Raw genomic sequence first — 21,677 nt, 5'->3', positions numbered from 1 at the left:
ATCAAACTCTGCTCTCTGGCCAGTCTAACCCCGAGCTAACCAACTCTGCTCTCTGGCCAGTCTAACCCAGCTCTCTGGCCAGTCTAACCCCAAGCTAATCAAACTCTGCTCTCTGGCCAGTCTAACCCAGCTCTCTGGCCAGTCTAATCCCAAGCTAATCAAACTCTGCTCTCTGGCCAGTCTAACCCCGAGCTAACCAACTCTGCTCTCTGGCCAGTCTAACCCAGCTCTCTGGCCAGTCTAACCCCAAGCTAGTCAAACTCTGCTCTCTGGCCAGTCTAACCCCGAGCTAACCAACTCTGCTCTCTGGCCAGTCTAACCCAGCTCTCTGGCCAGTCTAACCCCAAGCTAATCAAACCCAGCTCTCTGGCCAGTCTAACCCCAAGCTAATCAAACTCTGCTCTCTGGCCAGTCTAACCCAGCTCTCTGGCCAGTCTAACCCCGAGCTAACCAACTCTGCTCTCTGGCCAGTCTAACCCAGCTCTCTGGCCAGTCTAACCCCAAGCTAATCAAACCCAGCTCTCTGGCCAGTCTAACCCAGCTCTCTGGCCAGTCTAACCCAGCTCCCAGGTGCACCATGAGAGCTGGTTACACGCAGGCAGAAGTATAGGTTTGGGGCCACATGTTCTCTACCTGTTCCCACAGAGCAGGCAGGAGCTCAGCTACCTCATAGTCCCATCACCTCTGCAGCAGATGGTCTGATGTGTAGCTCCTCATCCCTGGGAGAGCAGCGCTGAGGTGACTCTGCTGGGTTTTGAACTGGAGGCTTCAGTGAGTCTTGGCATTTCTGGATCTAATGCTTAGATCATTAAGCCACACGGTAGCAAAGCTGCTGCCTCAACACAGCCCCTCCTGGCTGGATGTGGCATTGCAGCACCTTCGCCTCAGTTTGCCCCACTGTCCTTTGGCCTGCTCTGGCCACAGGCTTAACTGTCTCTGTACCATCTGCTGAGCTGTCAGATACCAAAGTGACCTCTTCCCTGGAGCCAAAGTGCAGGGATGGTCTGAGGTCCGTAGTTCCAGGAGTCCTCCTCTGGTCTGTTCCGCTCCCCCACTCTCTTCCATATTCACTTACCAGCCTCTGGGGCCCCTGTTTGGTCTCCGTGAGGCCACTCACCCTTACGGGGTCTCTCTCCAGGGCAAGGGGGCGGCACAGTGGCAGGGCAGTATCCGGGACAGCTTGCCTTGCCGCCCCATGCCTGTTGTGTGCATTGATCGAGGGCCCTGGTCTGCAGGGTTGTCGTGGACACCAGAATTAGAAAGCCTTTCTAAAGAGGCAGTTTGTTAAGCCATTAACTACCAACTTTGGCTTATTAAAAAGACGTTAAGGTCTGTTATAACAAGGATGCTGACCACCAAAGGCAGGACAAGACGTTTAACGGGCTTAATCTGCAACAAGGCAGATACTTTCTCGCTCTAAGGGTAGTTAAGCTCTGGACTACCTTCCAGGGGAGGTTGTGGAATCCCTGTCAGAGGAGATTTGGAGAACAGGCTGGACGAATGCCTGTCAGGGTGGTCTAGGTTTACTTGGTCCTGCCTCAGTGCAGAGGGCTGAACTAAATGACCTCTTGAGGTCCCTCCCAGCCCTTCATTTCTGGGAGTCTATGAAAGCCTCTGCCTACAGAACCCCAGTATAATGGTAAGAGGCCCTGCTGCTTGCTGCGAACCCAGAGGGACATCCTGCCAGCACAGGATAATGATGCTTGGCACCCCACTGCGGCCAGGGAGGGCACGCAAGGCTTCTCATCCCATTCGTTCCCGGGCGAAGGCTATGTTCTTCACGCGTGTGGCTTTGAAGCATCCCACGGCCCTCGATGCTGTTTGGCCCACCAAAAACGGAGTGATCCGGTTGTAGTGAGTTTTTGGCCCTTCAGAGAGCAGCAAGCATACAATGAGTGGTGTGTGCTGCCTCTGTAGTAGCAACTCTACAATAACAAACCCTAGAGAGCATGTTTCATTTAGAGAGAGTCTTGCTGGGCAACCTACTTCCACATTTCTGAAGAACCAAAATGAGAAAAATCCCTTGACTGCAAATACCCTCTCTGCTGGGAGAAGCGTTTCTCTAGCTATGATGTGTCTCACTAGCTGTGCTTAGGCCAAGCCACCCAGGTATCAGTCCAGTGGCCTCTGAATTCTTGGCAGAGCTAGGAAGACCCAGCCCAGGAAACCCATCTGACAGCTTGTGACTTTCCTTCCCCAGGTCCACGAGAAGCTTGGCGACCAACTGGGCAGCCTGGACCCGCACCTGCTGACAGACCTGGTGTGGTCACTGTGCGTGCTGCAGCAGGTGAAGACTCCCTACCTGCAAAGCGTGCTGGCCCCACCGTTTTATAGCCAGCTTCTAGGTAAATGTAGACGTGGCTTGGACGTGGGGTGTGCCTGCATCTGCCGGTGGGGATGGGGAGGAGCCTTTTAATACATAGGGAAACCTGAGAGCTCAAGGGATTGGGAATTGAAATTCTGCACTTTTGTCCTCCAGGTTGTCAGTTCCCATCAGGCCCAGGTGATGGTCATTGCCCATCCCATGAGGGGTGAGACTATAGTCTCAGTTCCATTGCCAACAGATGTCATGTCAGAAATCCACCACCAGGTGGCCCCGTTGTAACAGGCTCAGCAGAGAGGTGAAGGATTGAATGAGGGATGGTATCTCAGTCTCCCCTCCCTGCAGACTGGGCCGTATATGGGGAACAGGCCTCGCTGCTGCCTGTTCCAACCCCCAGGACAGTCCTAAAGTGGCTGAAAGAGAGTCCTGGCGATTCCACTTTGGGAAGCACATCAAAGCGCTGATGGCTTCTGCGCAGCAATAATTCAGCAGCCAGGCTGTGGGGCATGGGGGCTGTGGCTAACCCAGCAGCATGAGCTCCTAATCTCTGCTGGGCATTTGCATTTGGGTTTGTGGGTGTGATGGGGAACAGGGTGGAAGTGAGTGTGATGCTCATGAAAATGAAGTGCTAATAGCACTGGCTTGAGTGTGTCCTCCCCAGAGTGTTCTGCCAGGGGGCATCCCTGCTGATCTACAGCCCTGGGCTACTCCAGTCCTGGCCCCACATCACCTTTCTGGGGCAGTGTAACTACCCTCCTTGCTGGCCCAGCCCTGGGCATGCTGGTGCTGTGTATTTCCTGATGTAGCTAACGCTTCACCAAGGCGTGGTTTGATGCCACCAGCTGTGGATTTTGGACTTGTCCTGGAAGCTGGAGTCTGAGCACAGCTCTAGAATGTGGAATGACTAGTTTGCTGCTCTGTCCTGCACTCAGCCACCCATTCCCGCTGAATCCTAAAGTCTGGGAAGGACATATGCAAACAGCAGCTGTCAGGTCCACCCAAGAACTCTGCAGCTTACCCTCCCCCAGCAACCATGTCAAATTCAGTGCTTGTCTTCTCCATGGTGGGTACTGCCCCAGCCAGCTGCCACAGCAATACCTGTAGTTCATGGGCCCCACGTCCCGCTCATTGGACTCTGGGGATAAAACCATGCTACAGACACCCAGCCTCTGAGGTTTGCAAAGCTGCTCTGGCGGGAGAGGGAATGAGCTTTGTTCTGCCGGCTCAGCAACGGGAAAGGCCCTGAGCCCCTCTCAGCATGAGTACACCACAGAGGAGATTGGCAGCAGCCACTAGTTAGGACAGCCACTTCCAGAGTCTGCCACAGGGGGCGTCTGTCTAGCAGGGTGATGTCCTTTGAGTGGTGCTGCCCGGGGGGGAGGTTCCCATGTGGTGCTGGCTCTGCTGCTAGGGATGATGTGACACACTGGGCACGCTCCCTCTTGAAGTAACTATGGCCGGATACGCTTGGGTCTGTGTGCTCAGGTCGCTGTAGCACAGAGCTTCTCCTGCCATGCAGACTTACGGTGCAGAGATAACACATCTGGGCACAGGGATCTTACTCTGCACGCCTCAAGGACCCTGTGCCGGGCAGAGTGCGTGTCCCTTCCTCGTGCTCCTGGGGGTTCTCTCTTAAAGCCCGTCTCACGGGCTTGGTGCTACCAAGTTGCTGGTGATCAGGCGCTAGGTGCAGCAGCGGTAGGTGCCCCCCTGCAAGGTGCTGAGCATTGGCTGCAGTGAGTGCGGGGGTGGAGGTTGTTCGGCACTCGTTCTAGTCATTCTGGCAGGACATAGCGCTGGATGGGACCTACTGGGTCACTGAGTGCAGTCCCTGCTGTCACAGGCAAGCCCCAGCGTATAACCTGGGCCCTGCCGGATCGGGTTCCAAGTGGCAGATGTGGGGCTAGGACCCACCAGCCATGACTCCTGCTACGAAGTGGACCAAGTTGAACTTCTAGGAGATCTGAGTGGCTGAGCCCTCGGTCCAGGCCCCTCCCCTGGGCTGGGTCTCCATTGCTGCCCTTCTTACCCAACAGATGACCAGACACCCAGAGGACAGAACTACAGGCTCAAACTGATGCATATCAACGCTGCCGCCAGGCTGGAGTGCCCAAGCTACCAGGGGCCCTTCCTTCCGCCAGAGGCCCTGAGTGCCCCGGAGCCACCAGGGGACAGGAAGGCCACTCCGCTACAGAGCAGCCTGCAGGAGGTGCTGAACGAGGTGGCCAAAGACGAGGTTAACAGGCGGTTCAACGTACACACCGTTTATGGCTGGCAGCTCGGTGAGTGTGTTCTTGGGACCCGAGCCCAAGGCTGCAGTGACTCCACGGCTAATGAACTGGGCAGCCGCTGCGTTGTCCAGGGGGCACATGGCATGTAAACTCCTCTCCTGACATTCGCTCACTGCGTGGCAGTCCTGATACAGCCCCCCCGTTAGGCCACTGATCCGTCACCTGCTAGTGCACCTCCCTCCCAGCATGGGCATCAGTCTGTGGTGCCCCCTCGCCCTGCCAGTGCACCTCCCTCCAGACCCCCAGCACACTCTGCTGTTCCAGTCCTGAGCAGAGACAGCTAATGGTGGTTTTGTGATGGGTACTAAGATGAGGCCCTCAGTGCACGTGACCTTTCTACCCCCTGGCTACAGGGGCGACAGGCTCTGTCCTGCCATGCTCTCCAGCTCCATGGCTCGGGATCAGTTGGTTTGTTAACAGTGGGTGGAACACTGCGTCTCAGCCATGTGCCTGACTGTCTTGGGGAAGCGACAAGACAGATGGAAAATTGTCTCCCCTCTGGGTCAGCCAGACCAGTCCCTACGTCCCAGCCCGTGTAGCTGCTCGGCAGGAAATGCCCCATCCTCCCGTACCACTGTGTGAACAGCAGCTGTCAGGTCCACCAAAGAACTTTCTCCTCCCCCTGCAGCCATGTCAAATTCAGTGCTTGTCTTCTCCGTGGTGGGTACTGGCCCAGCCGGTTGCCACAGCAACACCTGTAGTTCATGGACCCCACGTCCCTCTCATTGGGCCCTGGGGATAAAACCATGGTACAGACACCTGCCGTGAGCTAGGAGAGGGGCTGCTAGGTGTGGTTGCAGCTCCCCGCCGTCCACACAGAGCATAAGGCACAGTGGAATGGCCATGCTGCCAATGGCTAGCAAATCAAAGCCAGAATGCAGCTCTGTTCAGGGTAGGTTGGTAGCAGGGCAGGTGCTCGGTGACAGGCTGTACCCGTGGCTGGGAAGTTAGCGTCACCCTCTCACTGGTGAGCCGATGGGCCTAGGTAAGGCTTTGCACATTGTGCATCATCAGATTTCCCTGGGGATGTGACTTGATGCTAATCAGGAGCCAGCCAGGCCTCAGGAGTCCCTGTGGTTTCCCCTCTCTCCTGTGTAGACGCCGAGATGATGCTGAACAGTGACAATCAGCCTCTTCCCATAAAGGACTTTGCTGCCCCCCACCTGCTCCAGTCAGAAGGGACAAAACCCCCGCCCCGTGGCACCAGGAGGTGAGTGCCTAGCCACACCAGAGATCAGGTCTGGCTGCTGCCATGTAGGCCAGGATGAAGGGGTCTAAGTCCGCCCCAGCCCTGTGGGAATGAGGAGGGAAGGCTGCAGTGCGTGTGCGTGCTCAGGATGAGGTGAGATGTTTCTGCTCTGTTGCAGTCGTGAAAGCAAAACAGGTGCATTGACTCCCTTGCAGCTCATGGCACAGACTTGCTGTCAGCAATGGCTGCATCGTGACCATTGAAACTCAGGCAAAGGGAGATGGGCGCTGTGAGCAGAGTCTGGGGCAGCCACGGACTCTGGGGAATGGGAACATCAGAGCTGCTGGTGCAGAAGGTGCCTTCCTCAAGCTGCCTGGCTCCTCTGAGAACCCTCCCTACCTCTGCCTCCTCCCTAGAAATCCCCACACACACACAGGATACAGGCCAATTGGGATAACCAGCATCTTCATCTAAAAGTTTCCTTACTGGGAAAGAAGTGCAGCTGGGGATTGTGGGGGCTCAGGCTGGAGTGAGTGTGCCCATAGCTCATGTCCACGCTCAGCCCTAGAAGCTGTGAGCAGAACCACTAGCCTCCCTTGTTAGGGGAAGGGCGGGGGCTGTATGGGAAGGTGCTGGTGCTAATCGGGCAAGGCAGGCTCCCTAGCCAGCAAGGCCCCTTTCTCTTTATTAACCTGCTTGGGCCTTCAAGGTTTAGCGCCCTAGGGCTCGGAAACAGCATGGATGCTGAGACGAACTTGCGAAGCACTACTCCAGTCAGTAGGGCTGGCTCGATCTGGGTCCAGTGCCAGGTGGAGCTGTGTCCACATCAATCTGCCACTGTAACTGGCCCCTCAAGAGAGCCCATGGGGACTAAACTGCCCTCTCACGTTATTGCTGGACTTATTCTGTGGCTAAATTTTTCTAGCACCTTTCCCCAGCATTCATATTCACACACACATCAGACAAATCACAGGGCTGAGTCATCTCCTGGGCATAGTGCTTGTGGCTATAAATGCTCAGACAAGGGCCCTCTGATCTCTTGCACTAATCCTGAACTAATCTCTCCGACCCTGACCCCTGGCATTGCTGCTCCTGACCCCAAACATGTAGCCCTGCACAACTGTGGGGCTCCTGTGACTGTCCTCTGAAGCGTTAGGTATTGGTGACCACTGCACGCAGGATAATGGACGCCAGTCGGTGGGCCGAGGGTCTGATCCTGCATGCCAGCACTTGTGCACTGTCCGAGCCAGAGCAGTCCGCAATCGCAGCTGGGTAGAGCGGCTCCTCTTAGCACTGCCAAGTGCTTGTTCCTTTGGAGCTTTGGCAGCTGCTCAGAGCCAGCGAAGTGTCCTGCCTGCTGAGCCCAGGGTACACAGCGCTCTAGACTGTGAGAGATTTGAGCCAGCGCCCGCTGCCGAGTCATTCAACCCCATTCCCTCTGTGTGCGTCTTTCTTGCAGGATTGCTTTCCTGAGGTGGGAGTTCCCAAACTTCAGCAGCAGAAGCAAGGACCTGCTGGGCCGCTTTGCCATGGCCCGACGACAGATGCAAGCCGCCGGGTTCTTGATCGTGGATGTGAGTAGCCAGCGAGGGCCGATACCTTCTCCCCTGGCTCCCAATACCAGAGTGAACGGGGGCTCGACCTCCGTTACGTGATAGCTGTCAGACAGCACAGCCTGCACCTTAGGGGTGTACAGTAGCCAGGAGCCCTTCCAGTCTCCCTCTCCCCTTCGGAGGAATGGGGCCTCGCTCAGTGATCCAGATTCATTGCACGAGTTACTTAAAAAACAGCAGCCGGAACTATCACTGGGCTGAGGGGCTGATCTGAAGGGGGCCTGGGAGCTGGATACAGAAGAGACCTGGCCTCCGAGCTGACGACGGGGACAAAGGTTGACAGAATGAGCACGAAGGGGTGGGATTATTTAGGTTGGTGCAGGAGAGGGGTTCAGTCTAATGCAGTGAGATGAGATGGAGGCCAGAACTTCCTGCCAGGGAGATCTGGGGACTAGTTTTCCCAGGCAAACGGGGAGGAGCCGCAAACTGGAGTAGCCAGAGCCCAGTGACTGGGCTGTAGGGAGTCATCCTGCCCGTGGTGACTAAGGAAGGGGCTATATGGCCTAGTGGGTCTCTTCCTGTACTGATATTAAAGTGGTCCCCAGATCAGCAGCAGGGGCCGACATCCAAAGGGGAGCAGCCCTGCTGTTTGTGCTGCATGTCTGGGGAGATGTGACCTTACCTAGGTCCCTCTAAGGCTTTGCCTTGGCCAGTTGTTATCAAATATCCAGTTTAAGGGGCCTTTTCCCAGGCAGTGCTGAGCAGCCACCTGGAAGAATGAAGTCCCTGCAGGGGATCTCCAGTTGGGCACCCAAAAATCACTGTCACTTGAAAGTTACCCCCCACACACACACTTCCAAGTGGTAGTGGATCTTGGGAACTCCTTGTTCTGAGGGGGTTCAAGGAGGTGCTTTGGCTCAGCTTGGGGGCAGGTTGTTAAAGGGTCCCACATTTTGACTAAAAGACTCTAATGTGGAGGTGCTTGCGTGAGGTCTGGTGCATGTCTCAGGTGCGGGGTGTTCTGCAGCTGCTGCTGGTTGGAGACACTTGCATAGCCATAATGAACGGTGAGGCTGCCTCTGGCCCCAGCAGCTGGGACTCCATTAATTTCAGGGTAGCGAGAGCGTATGGAGGAGGGGCAGAGCTCCAAGCATATAGCCTGAAAACATAGCCTGTCAAGGCAACCAGAGCGATGGGTGGGGCACCTGGTGTTGTCTCCACCCCTGCGTGCCCAGAGAGATGGTCTGTAGGTCACCCGGGCTCCAGCCCCCTGGGATCAGCAAACAATCCTCTCAGGGCCACACACTGTTCTGGACCCCAAAGATGGGGGAGTGGCGGGGACAACAATGAAGTGAAATGTCAGCCCTGCCTCTTCGTGCCCATTGATCCATCTGGCAGGAGGCCTGCCTGCGGACCAGGGCTGGCAGCACCCCTCTCTGGAGAGGACAGGTGTAAACTTCCCAGCAAAGAGGTCGGAAGCAGAGGGGGGCCGTTGCAAGCCGTGTTAAAGTTCCCCAGTTTTCTAGGCACCGCAGCAACACCTGCCTTCGGTGCGACACTTACGCCGAGTGTCTGAGGAGCACAACGGAACTCCTGCTGTTTCTCCACAGCCTGTTCTGTTCTCGTCTCCTGCCCACGTGCTGTCGCTGTGGGGCCTTTGTGGCCTTTCCAGCTCCTTGCAGCTTCTGGTTTCCCTGAGCTGTATATGGAGGGGGACTCCTACCAAGCTGTAATGTTTTCTCCTGGTGTAAATGACTAGATCCCTTCCCCAGGGACCCTCTCGTCCCCACACTTCCAGTGCAGCTGGAGATGAAAGCTGCTGATCCAAAGGCAGACACGATAGGACTCTGTTTTTTCAATACCTTTCTACCACGGTGCCTGTCTAGCCCTAGCCCTAGCGCTCAGGTGCTCCTCAGTCATTGTTTATTCTCTCAGCCCCCGGGAGGGCAGCAAAGCTTATGGAGACAGCGATTTAAAGCCAGAAGGGACCATACTGATCATTGAGTCTGAGCTGCTGCAGAACCCAGGCCAGGGAGTCTCGGCCCTGTAGGCAGCTGAGGCACATGGACTAAGGGACTTGCCCACGGCTCTGGAAAAGTTTGTGGCACGACCAGGAACTTTCCCTACTGCTGCTTCATGGACCGCAATCTGCAGCCCCCGCTTGGGAAAGCAGTAGGCACTGCGGAAGCCGGCACTCTGAGGCTTGATAGTAACTGCAGCGACATTGGCTCAGGAAAGCAAGACACAGAGCTCCCCTCATCTACCCTCGCTGGGCCCGCAGCCACCTTCACTTGCTACTAAAGCCAATACAATAGACCATATCCCAGAGCAGGCAAGTGCAGGGTCAGCTTCATTCCAGTTTGTGGCCAATATCAACAGCCTGAGGCAGGACCTGATCTGAAACTAGTGACAAAATTCCCACTGATTCTGGCTGTGCTGCCTTGGGGCCCTGGTTTCCATGGTAGATCAGTGACTTATGTTCTGCATAGTATGTGTCATCCCCACCTGGCCTAGCTGCTCCCTCCATTGGCTACACATTCCACCCTCTCCACACGGCTGCACGTTTAAATATCCCTCTCTGCCGAGCATCTCTTCTTTCCTCATTTCTAAATCCAAGTTTTGCCTGCCCTGGTAGTGGGGAACGGGCCTGTGGGGAAGGGATAAGAAAGTGGGTGGGTGAAGAGACAAAATAGACCATGCAACATTTGAAATGCTGTGTGTCCAATACAAAATTGAGCAGATCCTAATCCTGTGCTCATTAAAACTCCCGATTCTTCCTGTGGAGTCAGCATCTTAGCTGCTCTGCTTTAGATAGTTACCTCTCTGATGTTAATTGGTGTGGGGTATTGTATTCATCGCTACTAGCTTTGTATTGTTGCTGTGCTGCACCCCAGAAGTGGCTGCAGTAATTCCCTATTGCCGTTTGCCTATCCATTTATAACAGTTGGCATTGGTTGTCGCACTTTGTGCCTCTAAAGCGCTGAAGAGTTATAAAGGCCACCTGCAAAGTTACCGTTTATACAAACGACTTCAGAGCCTTCAACAGACACAACCTTCAGTTGTCAGTGTAAGATGCTGCCCCCACCTGGTGTGGAGAGGTATATGAAAGGCTCCAGCGTGTCTGATTTGGCAGAGGCTGGCAGCCCCCGAGGCCCTGCTACCAAACTACTCATTAATAATAGCAGGCGGCCAGCTGCCAGGAACATTTGGTGGAGCTGCCAATGAACAGCCTGCTCGCTCGGCACACTTCCTAAGCTTCTCTTGCACCATTTTGGTGGGGACCCGAGCAGCAGTGATACAGTACCATGGGACCTACACAGAGTAGCCAGGAAACGTCACTTTCAATTAGGGCGTTTGCCCTGCAGCCCTGTCAAATTCAGTACTCACCTCTGCCCTGGTGGGTACTGCCCCGGTCGGCTGCCACAGCAACATCTGTAGTTCATGGGCCCCGGACCTCTACCACTGGGTGCTGGGGATAAAAATATGCTACAGCCACCCAGTGTGGGCTGGGAGACAGTACTGATCTTGCTTTGAAATAAGGAAGCGTTCCTCCAGCTGCCGGAACAGTGGTGGCCTGCGTCACATGGAAGCTGTTACGGCTGTTAAGGAGGTTGGGTAGCTGAGCCCCTGTCCTAGCAAACCCACGTCCGCATTGCAGAACCAGCCTGCGACAGCAGCTCCCTCTGTGGCAGAGTTGGCAGAAGGGCCAAGGAGTGACTGCAGACTGCTCCCTGCTGACTGGCCGGAGGCTACCAGTGGAATACATTCTGCACACATGCACCTGGGTTCTAGTGTCTCTGGCCAGCACTACCCTTATTTTTATTTCTAAGCATTTTTAAAAGCATGTGCTGAAGAGTGCTGCGTCCACGGTGAGTGAGTCTAGCTGGTGCAGCTGCCACCCATTGGAGGGGTCAGATGTGGGGTCATTAGTCCTCCATGCACTGTCTAGTTACGTGACCGTTGTTGGGATAGGAGATTTTGCAGAGCTGCAGGATGCAGCTGCACAGAAGCTGGTTCCCATCAGACGTTTTGCAGCCCCAGACAGCAAGATGGCCAGAGAGCTCTCCCTCCCTGGAGTGGGCTGGAGACACTGGCTGATTGTAACTGCCTCTCAAGGCAGGTTAGGTCCTGCTGGAGTCTCCTGCTGAGGCAGCTAGGGAGGGGGAATCTGTTTTCAAGCTGAGGCTGTCTCCTGTAGCTCCCCCAGTGCTCTGCTAACACCACACTCCCGGAGGAGAGCCAGGCAGTCTCAGGCCCCAGGTTTGGATATGATGGAAGAGTTGTCCCAAGGGCCACTGTGCATCCCTGGCAGTGTCTGGAGGATTTTCTGGCAGGCTTGGGGCTGTGACCCCTTAGACACCCCACTGCAGGGACCACCTCCCTTTTTGGGGCTGATCAGTATCACCTGGCTGATTGCTGATCAGTCCTGCCATTCTCCACCGGGGCCTAGCAAGCTGGCCCTGAGAAAGATCAGCACGGTTGCCCCAGTGTAAATCCTGACCCCGCTCCCTGCCCTCTTCCGCTGCAGGTTCCCTACTATGAGTTTCTGGAGCTGAAATCGAAGTGGCAGAAGGCAGCCTACCTCAAGGACAAAATGAACAAAGCCGTGGGGGCAGAGATGGCTAAGTGACCCTTGAACCCATCGAACGATGGGCTTTGGTGTTCACATCTGGCATGAGAGAGAGGAGGATTGCCTCAGTCGACTGGAGTGCCGATGCTGCTGCTGTGAATGGGCATTGTGCTCCCGGGGGGTGGGGAGAAGGAAGGCAGAGGTGTGGGTAGCGTTGTGTATATAAATACATATTGGAATAAATTCCCTCTTGTACAGGCCAGCTTGCATGGGGCACCGCTGCCCCACCGCATGTTCACCAGTTGGGGGCGTGCGTCACAGCCTGCATGCCCAGCTAGCGCTCGGGCTGCTCCCCATACATGCAGTGTGCTCGTGAAGGGGGTGGATGGGGGTCGCTTTCCAGTCCCTGCACACCAGGAGAGCACAAAGGGGCCTGGAAGAGCTGTTTGATGAACTTGCAGGAGGGGCTGGCACCATGCAAGCTCCCAGCGAAGGCAAGAGGCTGGTGTGTGTGCCCGTCTCTGGCAGGAGGTGGGAGAAGTGCCACTTCTTGGATCAGAGGCCAGGGGAAGGGGCGTGCCGACAGTGAACAGCTCCTCTCTTTACCTTCTGACTGGAGGCTTGTTTCTTTATTCCTGTTCTGCTCACTGGAGGAGGCTGCCCAGAACCATCTGCCCTCTCAGCGCTGTCTGGGTGACAGTGTAAAATGGAAGCAGAAGTTGCTTGTGGCCTGAGAGGAGTTCCACTGGTCGCTTCCTGCTACAGCTGGGTTTTCTCCCTTGCTGCTCTCCAGCTCCAGAGGCTTTGGGGGAAGCGGGGAAACATGAGGTCCTCTGCAGACTTTCACCAGAAGTGAATTTACCTCCTGGGCTGCTGTTAATGGCGTATCCCAGACACTGAGTATATTACAAGGAGACCTAGAAGCCCCTGGCCGGATTGGAGCCCTCTAGCACTTTTCATGTTGTGATCTCATGGCTTTATGTACGTTAACTAAGCCTCATCTCCTCTGCAGCACCGAGCAGTGAAGTGACTTGCCATGGGTCACACAGCACATCAAGGGCAGGAGCTAGGATTCGAACCCAGGATTGCTAGTCCATTAGCTACTCTGGTTCCTAATCAGCCTGCTTGCTAGCAGGGGAAGGCCCCGGAGAGCATGAACTGTGCAGGGCTGGCTTCCAGGTGGCACTTTCCCTCACTGGAAGCTCTTTTCAGCCAAGCCGTGGTATCTGGCTGACTTGGGTCTTCTTAACAAAGCTGTGACAGGGTCTCTGCCTGCCCAGAGAGCAGCCATGTGTTTGTGGCCATTGTGGAGGGGCTAGGAGCCATCTGCTCTTGGGGGCATGAGCGTGGCCTAACCCAGTCCACCAAAGGGGATGGAGGCACTCTTCTCAGCAGTCAGGATCAGTAGCTTTCACTGAACCAGAATGCCTCCGCAGAATCAGTGAGGTTTCGATACGCCTTCAGGAATGTGTATCTTGGGCTGGCAGGTCTCATGCACTGACCAGGGTCTGGCTGTGTTATTAGTGGGAGATCAGACCTCTAAGGAGGATCCTTGCCTGTTTCTGATAGTGGCCCAGTGCTCATGGCATTCATCCCTCTGAGTCGAATCCAGAGGCAGGTTCTATCTTGTGGATTAAGTGCAAAACCAAGCTCGGGTGGTCATTCAAGATCCCCTGGCACTTCCCACCAGACAGAGCTGCACCCCTAGTGGCCTGGCCAGCTCCTAGGTGCCTTCAGGGATATGTGTAACAGTAAATCTGAGCTGGATCTGAAAATAAGCCAGTGGAGTTGTGTGTGATTGTGGAAAAAATGGGGTTACACTTTAGTGTAGGAGATAGGGAGCAGCAGCCAGGGAGGTGATTTCTCCGCAGTCTCCCCTATCACAGCTGCTGCAGAACGTGTCCTTAGCGATGGGCTCTTCTGAATCCTCATGCTCCAAAGAAATACCAAACCAGCTGCTCTCTCTTTGTAAGGGCTTATATAACCCAGCGTGCTTCCTGGGGTCCATGGGCTGCTGAGCATCACTGCCCGGGGCTGTCACTTTCCAGCTGACTGCACAGCAGCACATCTCTGTTCCCCTTCCCCTGCGTTCAGACCCAGAATCCTTTCCTTGCTGGAGCGTTGGCTTTGGCGCTGCTCCCTGGGTTGGATCAGGGCTGAGGGGGGCTGCACATTCACTCCTGTGTGCCCGAAGCACAATAAACCCCTGTGCCATCGCACGGGGGCCTCGGTGCTGAATGCAGAACTCCGCACCAATATCCCACTGCCAGCCTGTAGCAGGAACCATCTCCCATCCCTGGCGAGCTATCAGTGCCAGAAGAGGAGACCGGATTACCAGGCTGCAGTTCCATGGGAGAGTTTGCAGGGACCCTGAGCTCCTGTGAGGCCTGGATTGGAAACATTTCCAATAGGCTTGAGATCAGCTGAGCCAAGAGGGATTTGTCTGTCTGGAATTGGACAAGCTAATAGGTTCTGTCTGAGCATTTCACGCTTTGAGTCTCTATAGACGCCTGCCCCCGCTACGGTGAGTTGGGAGCCAGTTCGTGGCATGAATGGCTCTAAACATCCTTCGTGTCCAATCACAGCATTGCTGATGGTAACCTCAGCTGCTGACAATGCTCCATGCCTGCCACTGGGCCAGGCTGCCCTATGGGTGTCTCTCTGGGACCAGTCCAACACATTGTAATTTGCAGCATAACTAGCCGCGGCTGGGCCTCCTGCCTTCCAGCTCTCTACTGTGTGCAGTGCTCTGTATGTCAGTCACACATTACATCCCCTGCTGAGGCGGCTGCCCAGATTTCCCCAGCATGCACTGGTACAGACACATGGCATGTAGTGGGTGCGGATGCACAATCGTGGTCCGAAAGCTGCTGTACAGAAGCAGCTGGACTGAGGAGAGATGCACAAACTGGCATTGCGGTGGCAGCCTCTGGGCTTTGGAGGTGAGCGATGTCCATCTATCAGGGGTCAGTGCAGGGATGTCCGTAGCAGTCTGCTCCTCCAGGCTTCCTCCCAAATGCCTCAAGCAATGAGGCCATTGGGATGTGCCCGCCCTTTGGCTGGAAAGTGGATTCAGTGAAAGGCCAGTGCCCCCCAGCTCTGCCTTCCAGAAGGGAAGTGCTTAGCCTGCCATAGCACCCTAGCAGCTACCGGGGGAGTACCGGGACCTTGTGTTTGGGGAGGTTGGGCAGCAAGTAGCGGGTGGGGGGTTGCTCTGAGGCAATAAGAAGAGAGATGGAGAAACCACAGGGAGGAGATAAGATTGTGCCCATGGAGACAGACAGAGCCATGCCCTCGTGCTGAGTGTAAAGCCTTGCTTTGCCTGGACAGTAACAACAGGGACAGTGCCTCCCCCCTGAGCTCTCCCAGTGTTTTACAAGGATGGGCATGCACCACACCTGGACTGCAGATGGGCCCTGTCTCCCTCATTTATCTTCCATCCGATTGAGTTTGTAGAATCGTCTGTGCCCTCACCCCCAAGAGCCTCATGGGGCCCCCAGCGCTTCCTCATTACACCATCCCGTGCCTTCATTTCCCCAGCTGCAGTCCAGGTGTGGTCCATGCCCATCTTTGTAAAACACTGGGAGAGCTGGGGGGAGAGGCACTGTCCTGGTTGTTATTGCCCAGGCAAAGCAAGGCCTTACACTCAGCTCGAGGGCATGGCTCTGTCTGCGTGGGCACAATCCTACAGATCTGGGTGAAAGAGACTGGCAAAGCCCCATTTCCACTGAAATCAGGCCCTCAGGTGCTGCACGTGGAGGGAGTTCGCTGGTGCCCCTTCTTCATATCGCTGGCAGCAGCAGCCCAGTTCAGTGCTCGTGTAGACTGAGCTCTGTGGCAGCCAACTTTTTCAGTGTAAACAGGCCAAGCTGGGGGGCTGGCTGGAGTTGGAGGGGGAGCACAGGGACCCAGATGGGAGTAGGCTGGCTGGAGTTGGGGGGCCAGGGACCCTGCTGGGGAGGGGTCTGGCTGGAGCTCGGGGCCAGGGACCCACTGGAGGGGGCTGGCTGGAGGTGGGGGTCAGGAGCCCTGCTGGGGAGGGGGCTGACGAGTTGAGGGGCGAGTGGCCCATTTGAGGGGGTCTGGCTGGAGTGAGGAGGGCAGGGGGCCAGCTTGGTGGGGAACTGGCTGGGGGAATTAGGGGGCCCTGGTGGGATGGGGGTGGCTCCCCCAAAACTGCACCCTCTAGCTTTCCTAGTTCTTGCTCTCTTCAAAGGGCTTGTCTGAGGGAAGCCCCTCCTTGTGAGCCCCAACTGGGTCAGAGTCCCCAGCATGCAGACAGGGAAACTGAGTCACAGAGCAGTGAGGTGACTTGCCATAGCCCCATGGGGCCCGCTCTCAGAGCTGGCATTCAACGCCAGGACCTCCCGGCTCCCCATCCCATGCTCAGTCTGCTAGTCACCACTGCCTTGTGAGAGACCCACAAGCCAGGCCATAGCCAGGGACCCCAAAAGCACTGTCCTCCAGGGAGCTGTGCTGGGGAGGGACCAGAGCCCACGTGGCTGGAGCAGCAGCAACCTCACTCTGCCCAGGGAAAGCTCCCTGGCTGGACAGCAGGGGCCTTTCCTTTCCAGGCCAGAGGAGAGAGCCAGCCCATTTGCCTCCCCTCTGCTGAGCCTTGGGCCAGGGGGAGGAAAGGGACCCGAGCCAGCGTAGCTGTGCACACGGCTCTCCTGAGCCTCGCCCTGGCCTTTTGCAGAGCGGGTCCTGGGACAGGCACCCCTGAGACAGACCAGCTGCTTTCCAAGCGGTGGGGAACCCCCAGCTGGTGCAACAGCCTCCAGAGGTGCCGGCCACGTGGTTTGGACCCCCAACCCCCTGTGATGGAAAGAAGGGGGGGATATCATAAAGATTTCCCATCTTCCCCTCGTTGCTTTGTAATTGGCCTGTTGGAAGCCTGATTTCACTTGCTGTCACCATGGAGACCCAGGGTGAGCAGGGAAGGAAGGTTTCTATGGTTACAGGCTGGGTTGACACCAGGAAGAGTCAGTCATTTATTTTCCCTGCTCGCGTTACATGGACACCTCAGACCAGGGACAGCCTGTCGAAATTCACCCCCCACCCGCAGTTCGTGCAAGATGCCTAAGCAGTCCAGGGCCAGCAAGGGCTTTGTGGCAGCCCCAGGGCTTGAATCCCCGTCATTGGGTTCCCAAAGCACAGGGCCCAGCCCTGGAGCTGAAGGAGGATCTCCGCTAGCCCTGCAGTGCCTCTCGGTGGAGGCAGCCAGCAAGGAAGGCAACTAGGGGTGATGCAGGCACCTGTGCAACCGGCAATGGGCTGACACCCACCAGACTCATGGTCCACAAGGGCCATCAAGCTGCTGTCAGACAGCAGCTCCCGCCATGCACTGGGGGGCTCAGAGGTTAAGGTGACGGGCGTGGTACCAGTAGCTAGACCAGTGGTTCTCAACCTTTTCCCTAGCCAGGGCCCCTCCCTACTTGGCAATATGGGAAGGATGGGGGGTGCCCCTGACACCCGTTTGCCATCCCCAGGACCTAGAAGGGTGCGGGTAGGTTTGACCCAGTGGCCTAGCGCTGAAAGGCTGGGCGCTTCCTGCGTCCTCGGGGCCGTGTGCAGGGCTGGAGCAGGCAGCCAGAGCTCTGCATTGGCCAGCACAGCCCCCGGGGGCCGTCCCTGTCTATCAGTCACTGGAGCACACCCCCGTTCGTAGCCAGCAGGCACTTTGGGAAGCACTCCAGGCTCCTAGCCCTGACGCCTCTACTGATCCCAGCCAGACGCTGGCACCACTCCCCTCGCTCGGGGGCGATCCCATGACAGCAGGGGCTGGCAGCACACATCAGGCTAGCGGATAAGGGCCTCCCAGGGAGGTGGACAATGCCAAGCATCCAGCAGGCCCCCAGGGATCAAAGACTTGCCATGGCAGGGAGGGGGCAGTCTCCAGCCCTGGGCAAGGTGGTGAGTGCCACAGCAGCCCACGTGCTCAAGAATGCTCAGGCGCGCAGCTGGAGGCGATCTGTACATAAACGAGGCGGGCTCGTGCTTCCATATAGGGCAGCAAATGCCTCTCTGGGCTTCTCCTGCCCAGATAACACAGCCCCCGGTGCCCCCAAGCCCGCCCGCCGAGGCACGCAGAAGGAACCCACATGTAATCACACATGGAGCCCACCTCAGCTTGTTGGCGCCGAATGGGTCGTTACAAATCCCACATGCCAGGCATGTAGCACAATCCAGGAGACTCCAGGTTGGGCAGGGAGGGGGGGTGTTACACCCTATATTGATGATCTGGGCACGGGCACTATCCAGACCCCAGCGATCAAAGGGTTTAGGAGCGTGGGGGGCCAGGGGAAGGTGCCTTTGGAAAGGATCATAGGGCCTGGGTGAACCCCAGGCTGGCTAGTTTCTCTTCCCTCTCTTGCATACTTTAACTGATTTGCTTCCTTGTTATAAACATCATCCCTTGAGGAAAAGATCCCACTGGCTGCAGCTGCTGACTCATCACCCCGGCCACCGTTGTTATGAATCAGCATTGTTACAGTGACGCTGCCCCGGCGATAGGTACACACAGCGCCCAAGGGAACAACCCAAGCAAAGCACAGGGTAGACCCAGGGTCCAATGCTGCACTCACCACCGTCCGTGGGATTTGGCCAGTCATTTCAACAGAAGCCCCTGGTCTAGATAATACTGGACCTGCTATGAGTGCAGGGGACTGGACTAGATGACCCCTTCCAGTCCTATGATTCGCCTTCTGTCAGTCTGCCATAGATGGATCGCTCTCACCACCATAGAGCAGTGAGCTCAAAACGCACCGCTGGTAGACACGTACCTTGGCATTCAGTGTCAGTTTCCTGTTATCCCACACACGCTTGGTCAGTTGGCCAAAGGTGGTAGCTGCCTCTCCAATGCAAGAATTAAGCTCGTCATCTAGAGATATGTTTTCCAATACAGTTGAGCCTCAATAGCAGAACTTGTGTAAACCTTCTTGTGGGGTGCCGCGTAGCCCTATAACAACCTCCAGACCAGTGTGGCAATGGCACGTACTGCCAAGGGAGCTGGTGGGCTTGCCCTCGGTGGCGCTCAGGGCTCTCAGCACTTTGCAGGATCAGGCCCCATATCCCAGGCCTTCTGTTGTCCCATTGATGTCAATGGAAGCAGGCTCTGGCCCTCGGCAAGGAATACCCTTCCCCTGTATTTTCTGCAACCCCCAACCATGCAGCCTCCTGCCAGTGGGGGTGAACTGGCAGGTGAAACTGACTAGGAAGGAAAGTGAAAGTAACCCCTTAGAAAAGTGAAACTGACCCAGAGGTAGGCAACCGATGGCATGTGTGCAGAAAGTGGTACACAAGTTGATTTTCAGTGGCACTCACACTGCCTGGGTCCTGGCCACCATTCCGGGGGGGCTCTGCATTTTAATTTAATTTTAAATGAAGCTTCTTAAACATTTTGAAAACCTTATTTACTTTACATACAACAATAGTTTAGTTATATATTATAGACATAGAAAAAGACCTTCTAAAAACATTAAAATGTATTACTGGAAAGCAAAACCTTAAATCAGAATGAATAAATGAAGACTCGGCACAGCGCTTCTGAAAGGTTGCCGACCCCTGAACTGACCAGTCTCTTCGCCTTACCCAGAGTTAAGCTGCAGCAAAAACAGTGACAATCAGATCAGATCCCTACAATCCTTTACTCAAGACTAGCCCAAGGATGTTAGTGACCAGGGCAGCTCGGGGGGCGGGGGGGGCAGCAAGTGGGGCAATTTGCCCCAGGCCCCCACGAGAGTTTTTCAGGACCCCTGGAGCGGGGTCCTTCACTCACTCCTAGGGCTCCAGAAAACTCTCGTGGGGCCTGGACCCCTGGAGCTTTTTCCACTCCGGGTCTTCAACGGCAATTTGGTGGGGGGGGTCCTTCCGCTCTGGGACCCGCCACCCAAGTGCCGGGTCTTTGGCACCAATTCAGCAGCAGGGGGCCCCCACCGCCGAAGACCCCAGGCCCCCTGAATCCTCTGGGCGGTCCTGTTAGTGACAAGCTAGGGACTTGGGGTTTGTAAAAGACATTCATTTTTCACCTGACACTGGCCCTTTAAGGTTGATTTTCCATCTGTTTCACTTGCCCAAATAATGTACCTTTCTGTGTAAAGGAGAGAGACCAGCCTCAGGGAGCTGCTGGGCACAAAGGCTGCCCCTCCTCCACCCAAGGAAAAGGGTTCCACCACATTCTTCCTAAAGCTATTTTCCCCCCGCTGCTGTGGGGAGGAAGTGCACCCCATTGCTGAGACAGCCAGGGTAAAAACCGCTGCCGTGCCATAGGACAGCACCAGCCAGAGGTAAGGGGAAAAGACAGGCCCTGTGCTCTGGGGAATAGAGTGCCGAGAAACCCAAGCCGGGCTACAGAGCCTACAGCAGCTGCAGGCCCTGGATGATGCAAAAGATGAGTGAGCCGGTGAAAGCAGCGGGAGAACAATCCCCAAGTCGCTGAGCTGGGATGGCAGTGTGGGACCGGAGTAGGGGCAGATGCAGTGAGAGCTGGCGAACTCCACCAGGTTAACAGCCCTGGAGAATGAAGCCCTAGACACAGGCACAGCCACTGTGACAGAGGGTCCCCTGTGTCTGCAGGAAAGTTCTGACCCCAAGCCAGACCCATCCCTAGGCTGCTGCAGTGCTGGGGTGGGCTTGGGTTCGAGCAGTGAGCACCTGTTCTGGTGGGCACCAGGCTTTGGATCAGGACCCACCCACCCATTTAATGGCGGCTGTGGCACAGCTGTCACATGGTAACGACCTCTCCAGGGCTGGGTTGGAACCAATGCCCTAGAGCAGGGGCTCGCACCCTGGGGGGCATGAAATCGGAGGAGGGTCCTGGCTAGATGGAAGGGAGCAGCAGGGTGGGGGGGTTCCCAGTAAGGAAAAGGAGGCCACAGTCTGGAAATGGTTAAGCCTCATGGTCCTGGAGGTACCACTACCGGTCTCCAGAGCCCTTCACGCCCCCTTTCAGCTCTGACATTAAGATATGTACCACAGGCTGGGCATATGGGGGAGATAAGGTTCCAGGCCCCATATGGAAATAGCCCTGGTGTGATTGTCTGGTGAGAATCTGCCCCACCCAGCTCTCCCCACTGGGGTTCCCTGACATCAGGGCAGGGCAGGCCCCTGGTGACCCCCATGATGGCATCAGCCCCTCAACTGCAGCAGACTCTCCTGGGCCCGGGGGGAGCGAAGAGGCAGAACCAATCCTCTCTCTGCTGGCAGAGCGCCGAGCATGGACCCTGCTTGCCGGAGACATGAGAGTGCATTGTGAGATCTCTGGTAGGACGGCAGCACGCTTCATGCAGGTTAACAGTGCCATCCTCAGCGTGGTTCAGAGAAGGGCTGCAGGGCAACGTGCTCTCGCCCCACCTCCTGAGACCCCCACCAACCCGGGGGCTGCCAGCAAAGAGCCCTCCCACGGGCTGAGAAACCGCCTGCACAGGGGATATTATCAGGGGCCATTTGAAGGCTCCTTCTGCACGACTAGAGGACTATAAATGGGCTTTGGGGTAACTGCAAACCAGCCCTCACCCCACACCCTCGGTCTATCTCCTTGCCCACAGCTGGCACAAGGTCCTGCTCCTCTGCAGCCCACACCACCTAGCACGGGCTCTCGCTCTCTGCTCCGTCAGCTCCCCAGCTTTCGCCCACTCTTGCCTGAACACTGCCCTTGCCTTTGCATTTCCTCCGCTGGCAGCATGTTTTTTTAAAGGGACCCCATCAACGTCAAACATCCCCCTCCTCTCTGGTTACCGCCAGGCAGTGC

General features: G+C 56.2%; 1 protein-coding gene and 3 non-coding genes across 7 annotated transcripts in view; all 4 read left to right on the top strand.

Annotated features, from left to right (window-relative positions):
* Positions 1 to 12,188, top strand: part of TBRG4 (transforming growth factor beta regulator 4) — a 29,640-nt gene extending 17,452 nt beyond the window's left edge. For all 4 annotated transcript variants that reach the window (XM_030549797.1, XM_030549799.1, XM_030549798.1 and 1 more), the window contains 5 exons: positions 2,201 to 2,345; positions 4,360 to 4,605; positions 5,713 to 5,824; positions 7,263 to 7,377; positions 11,885 to 12,188. In XM_030549797.1, coding sequence (XP_030405657.1) covers positions 2,201 to 2,345; positions 4,360 to 4,605; positions 5,713 to 5,824; positions 7,263 to 7,377; positions 11,885 to 11,986 — 720 coding nt within the window. In that variant the 3' untranslated portion in view covers positions 11,987 to 12,188. The remainder of the gene's footprint in view (positions 1 to 2,200; positions 2,346 to 4,359; positions 4,606 to 5,712; positions 5,825 to 7,262; positions 7,378 to 11,884) is intronic.
* LOC115647316 lies at positions 3,350 to 3,487 on the top strand. The gene has a single exon (XR_003999272.1). It is a non-coding gene; the product is annotated as a small nucleolar RNA SNORA5 (small nucleolar RNA).
* On the top strand, positions 5,238 to 5,375 carry LOC115647315. Its single transcript, XR_003999271.1, has one exon. It is a non-coding gene; the product is annotated as a small nucleolar RNA SNORA5 (small nucleolar RNA).
* LOC115647313 lies at positions 10,717 to 10,854 on the top strand. The gene has a single exon (XR_003999270.1). It is a non-coding gene; the product is annotated as a small nucleolar RNA SNORA5 (small nucleolar RNA).
* Positions 12,189 to 21,677: the final 9,489 nt, after the last annotated feature.

Source organism: Gopherus evgoodei, chromosome 2, assembly GCF_007399415.2.
Source record: "Gopherus evgoodei ecotype Sinaloan lineage chromosome 2, rGopEvg1_v1.p, whole genome shotgun sequence".
In the NCBI taxonomy this organism is placed as follows: domain Eukaryota; kingdom Metazoa; phylum Chordata; order Testudines; family Testudinidae; genus Gopherus; species Gopherus evgoodei.
The sequence above is the reverse complement of the archived record's forward strand: the minus strand, read 5'-3'. Positions and strand labels throughout refer to the sequence as shown.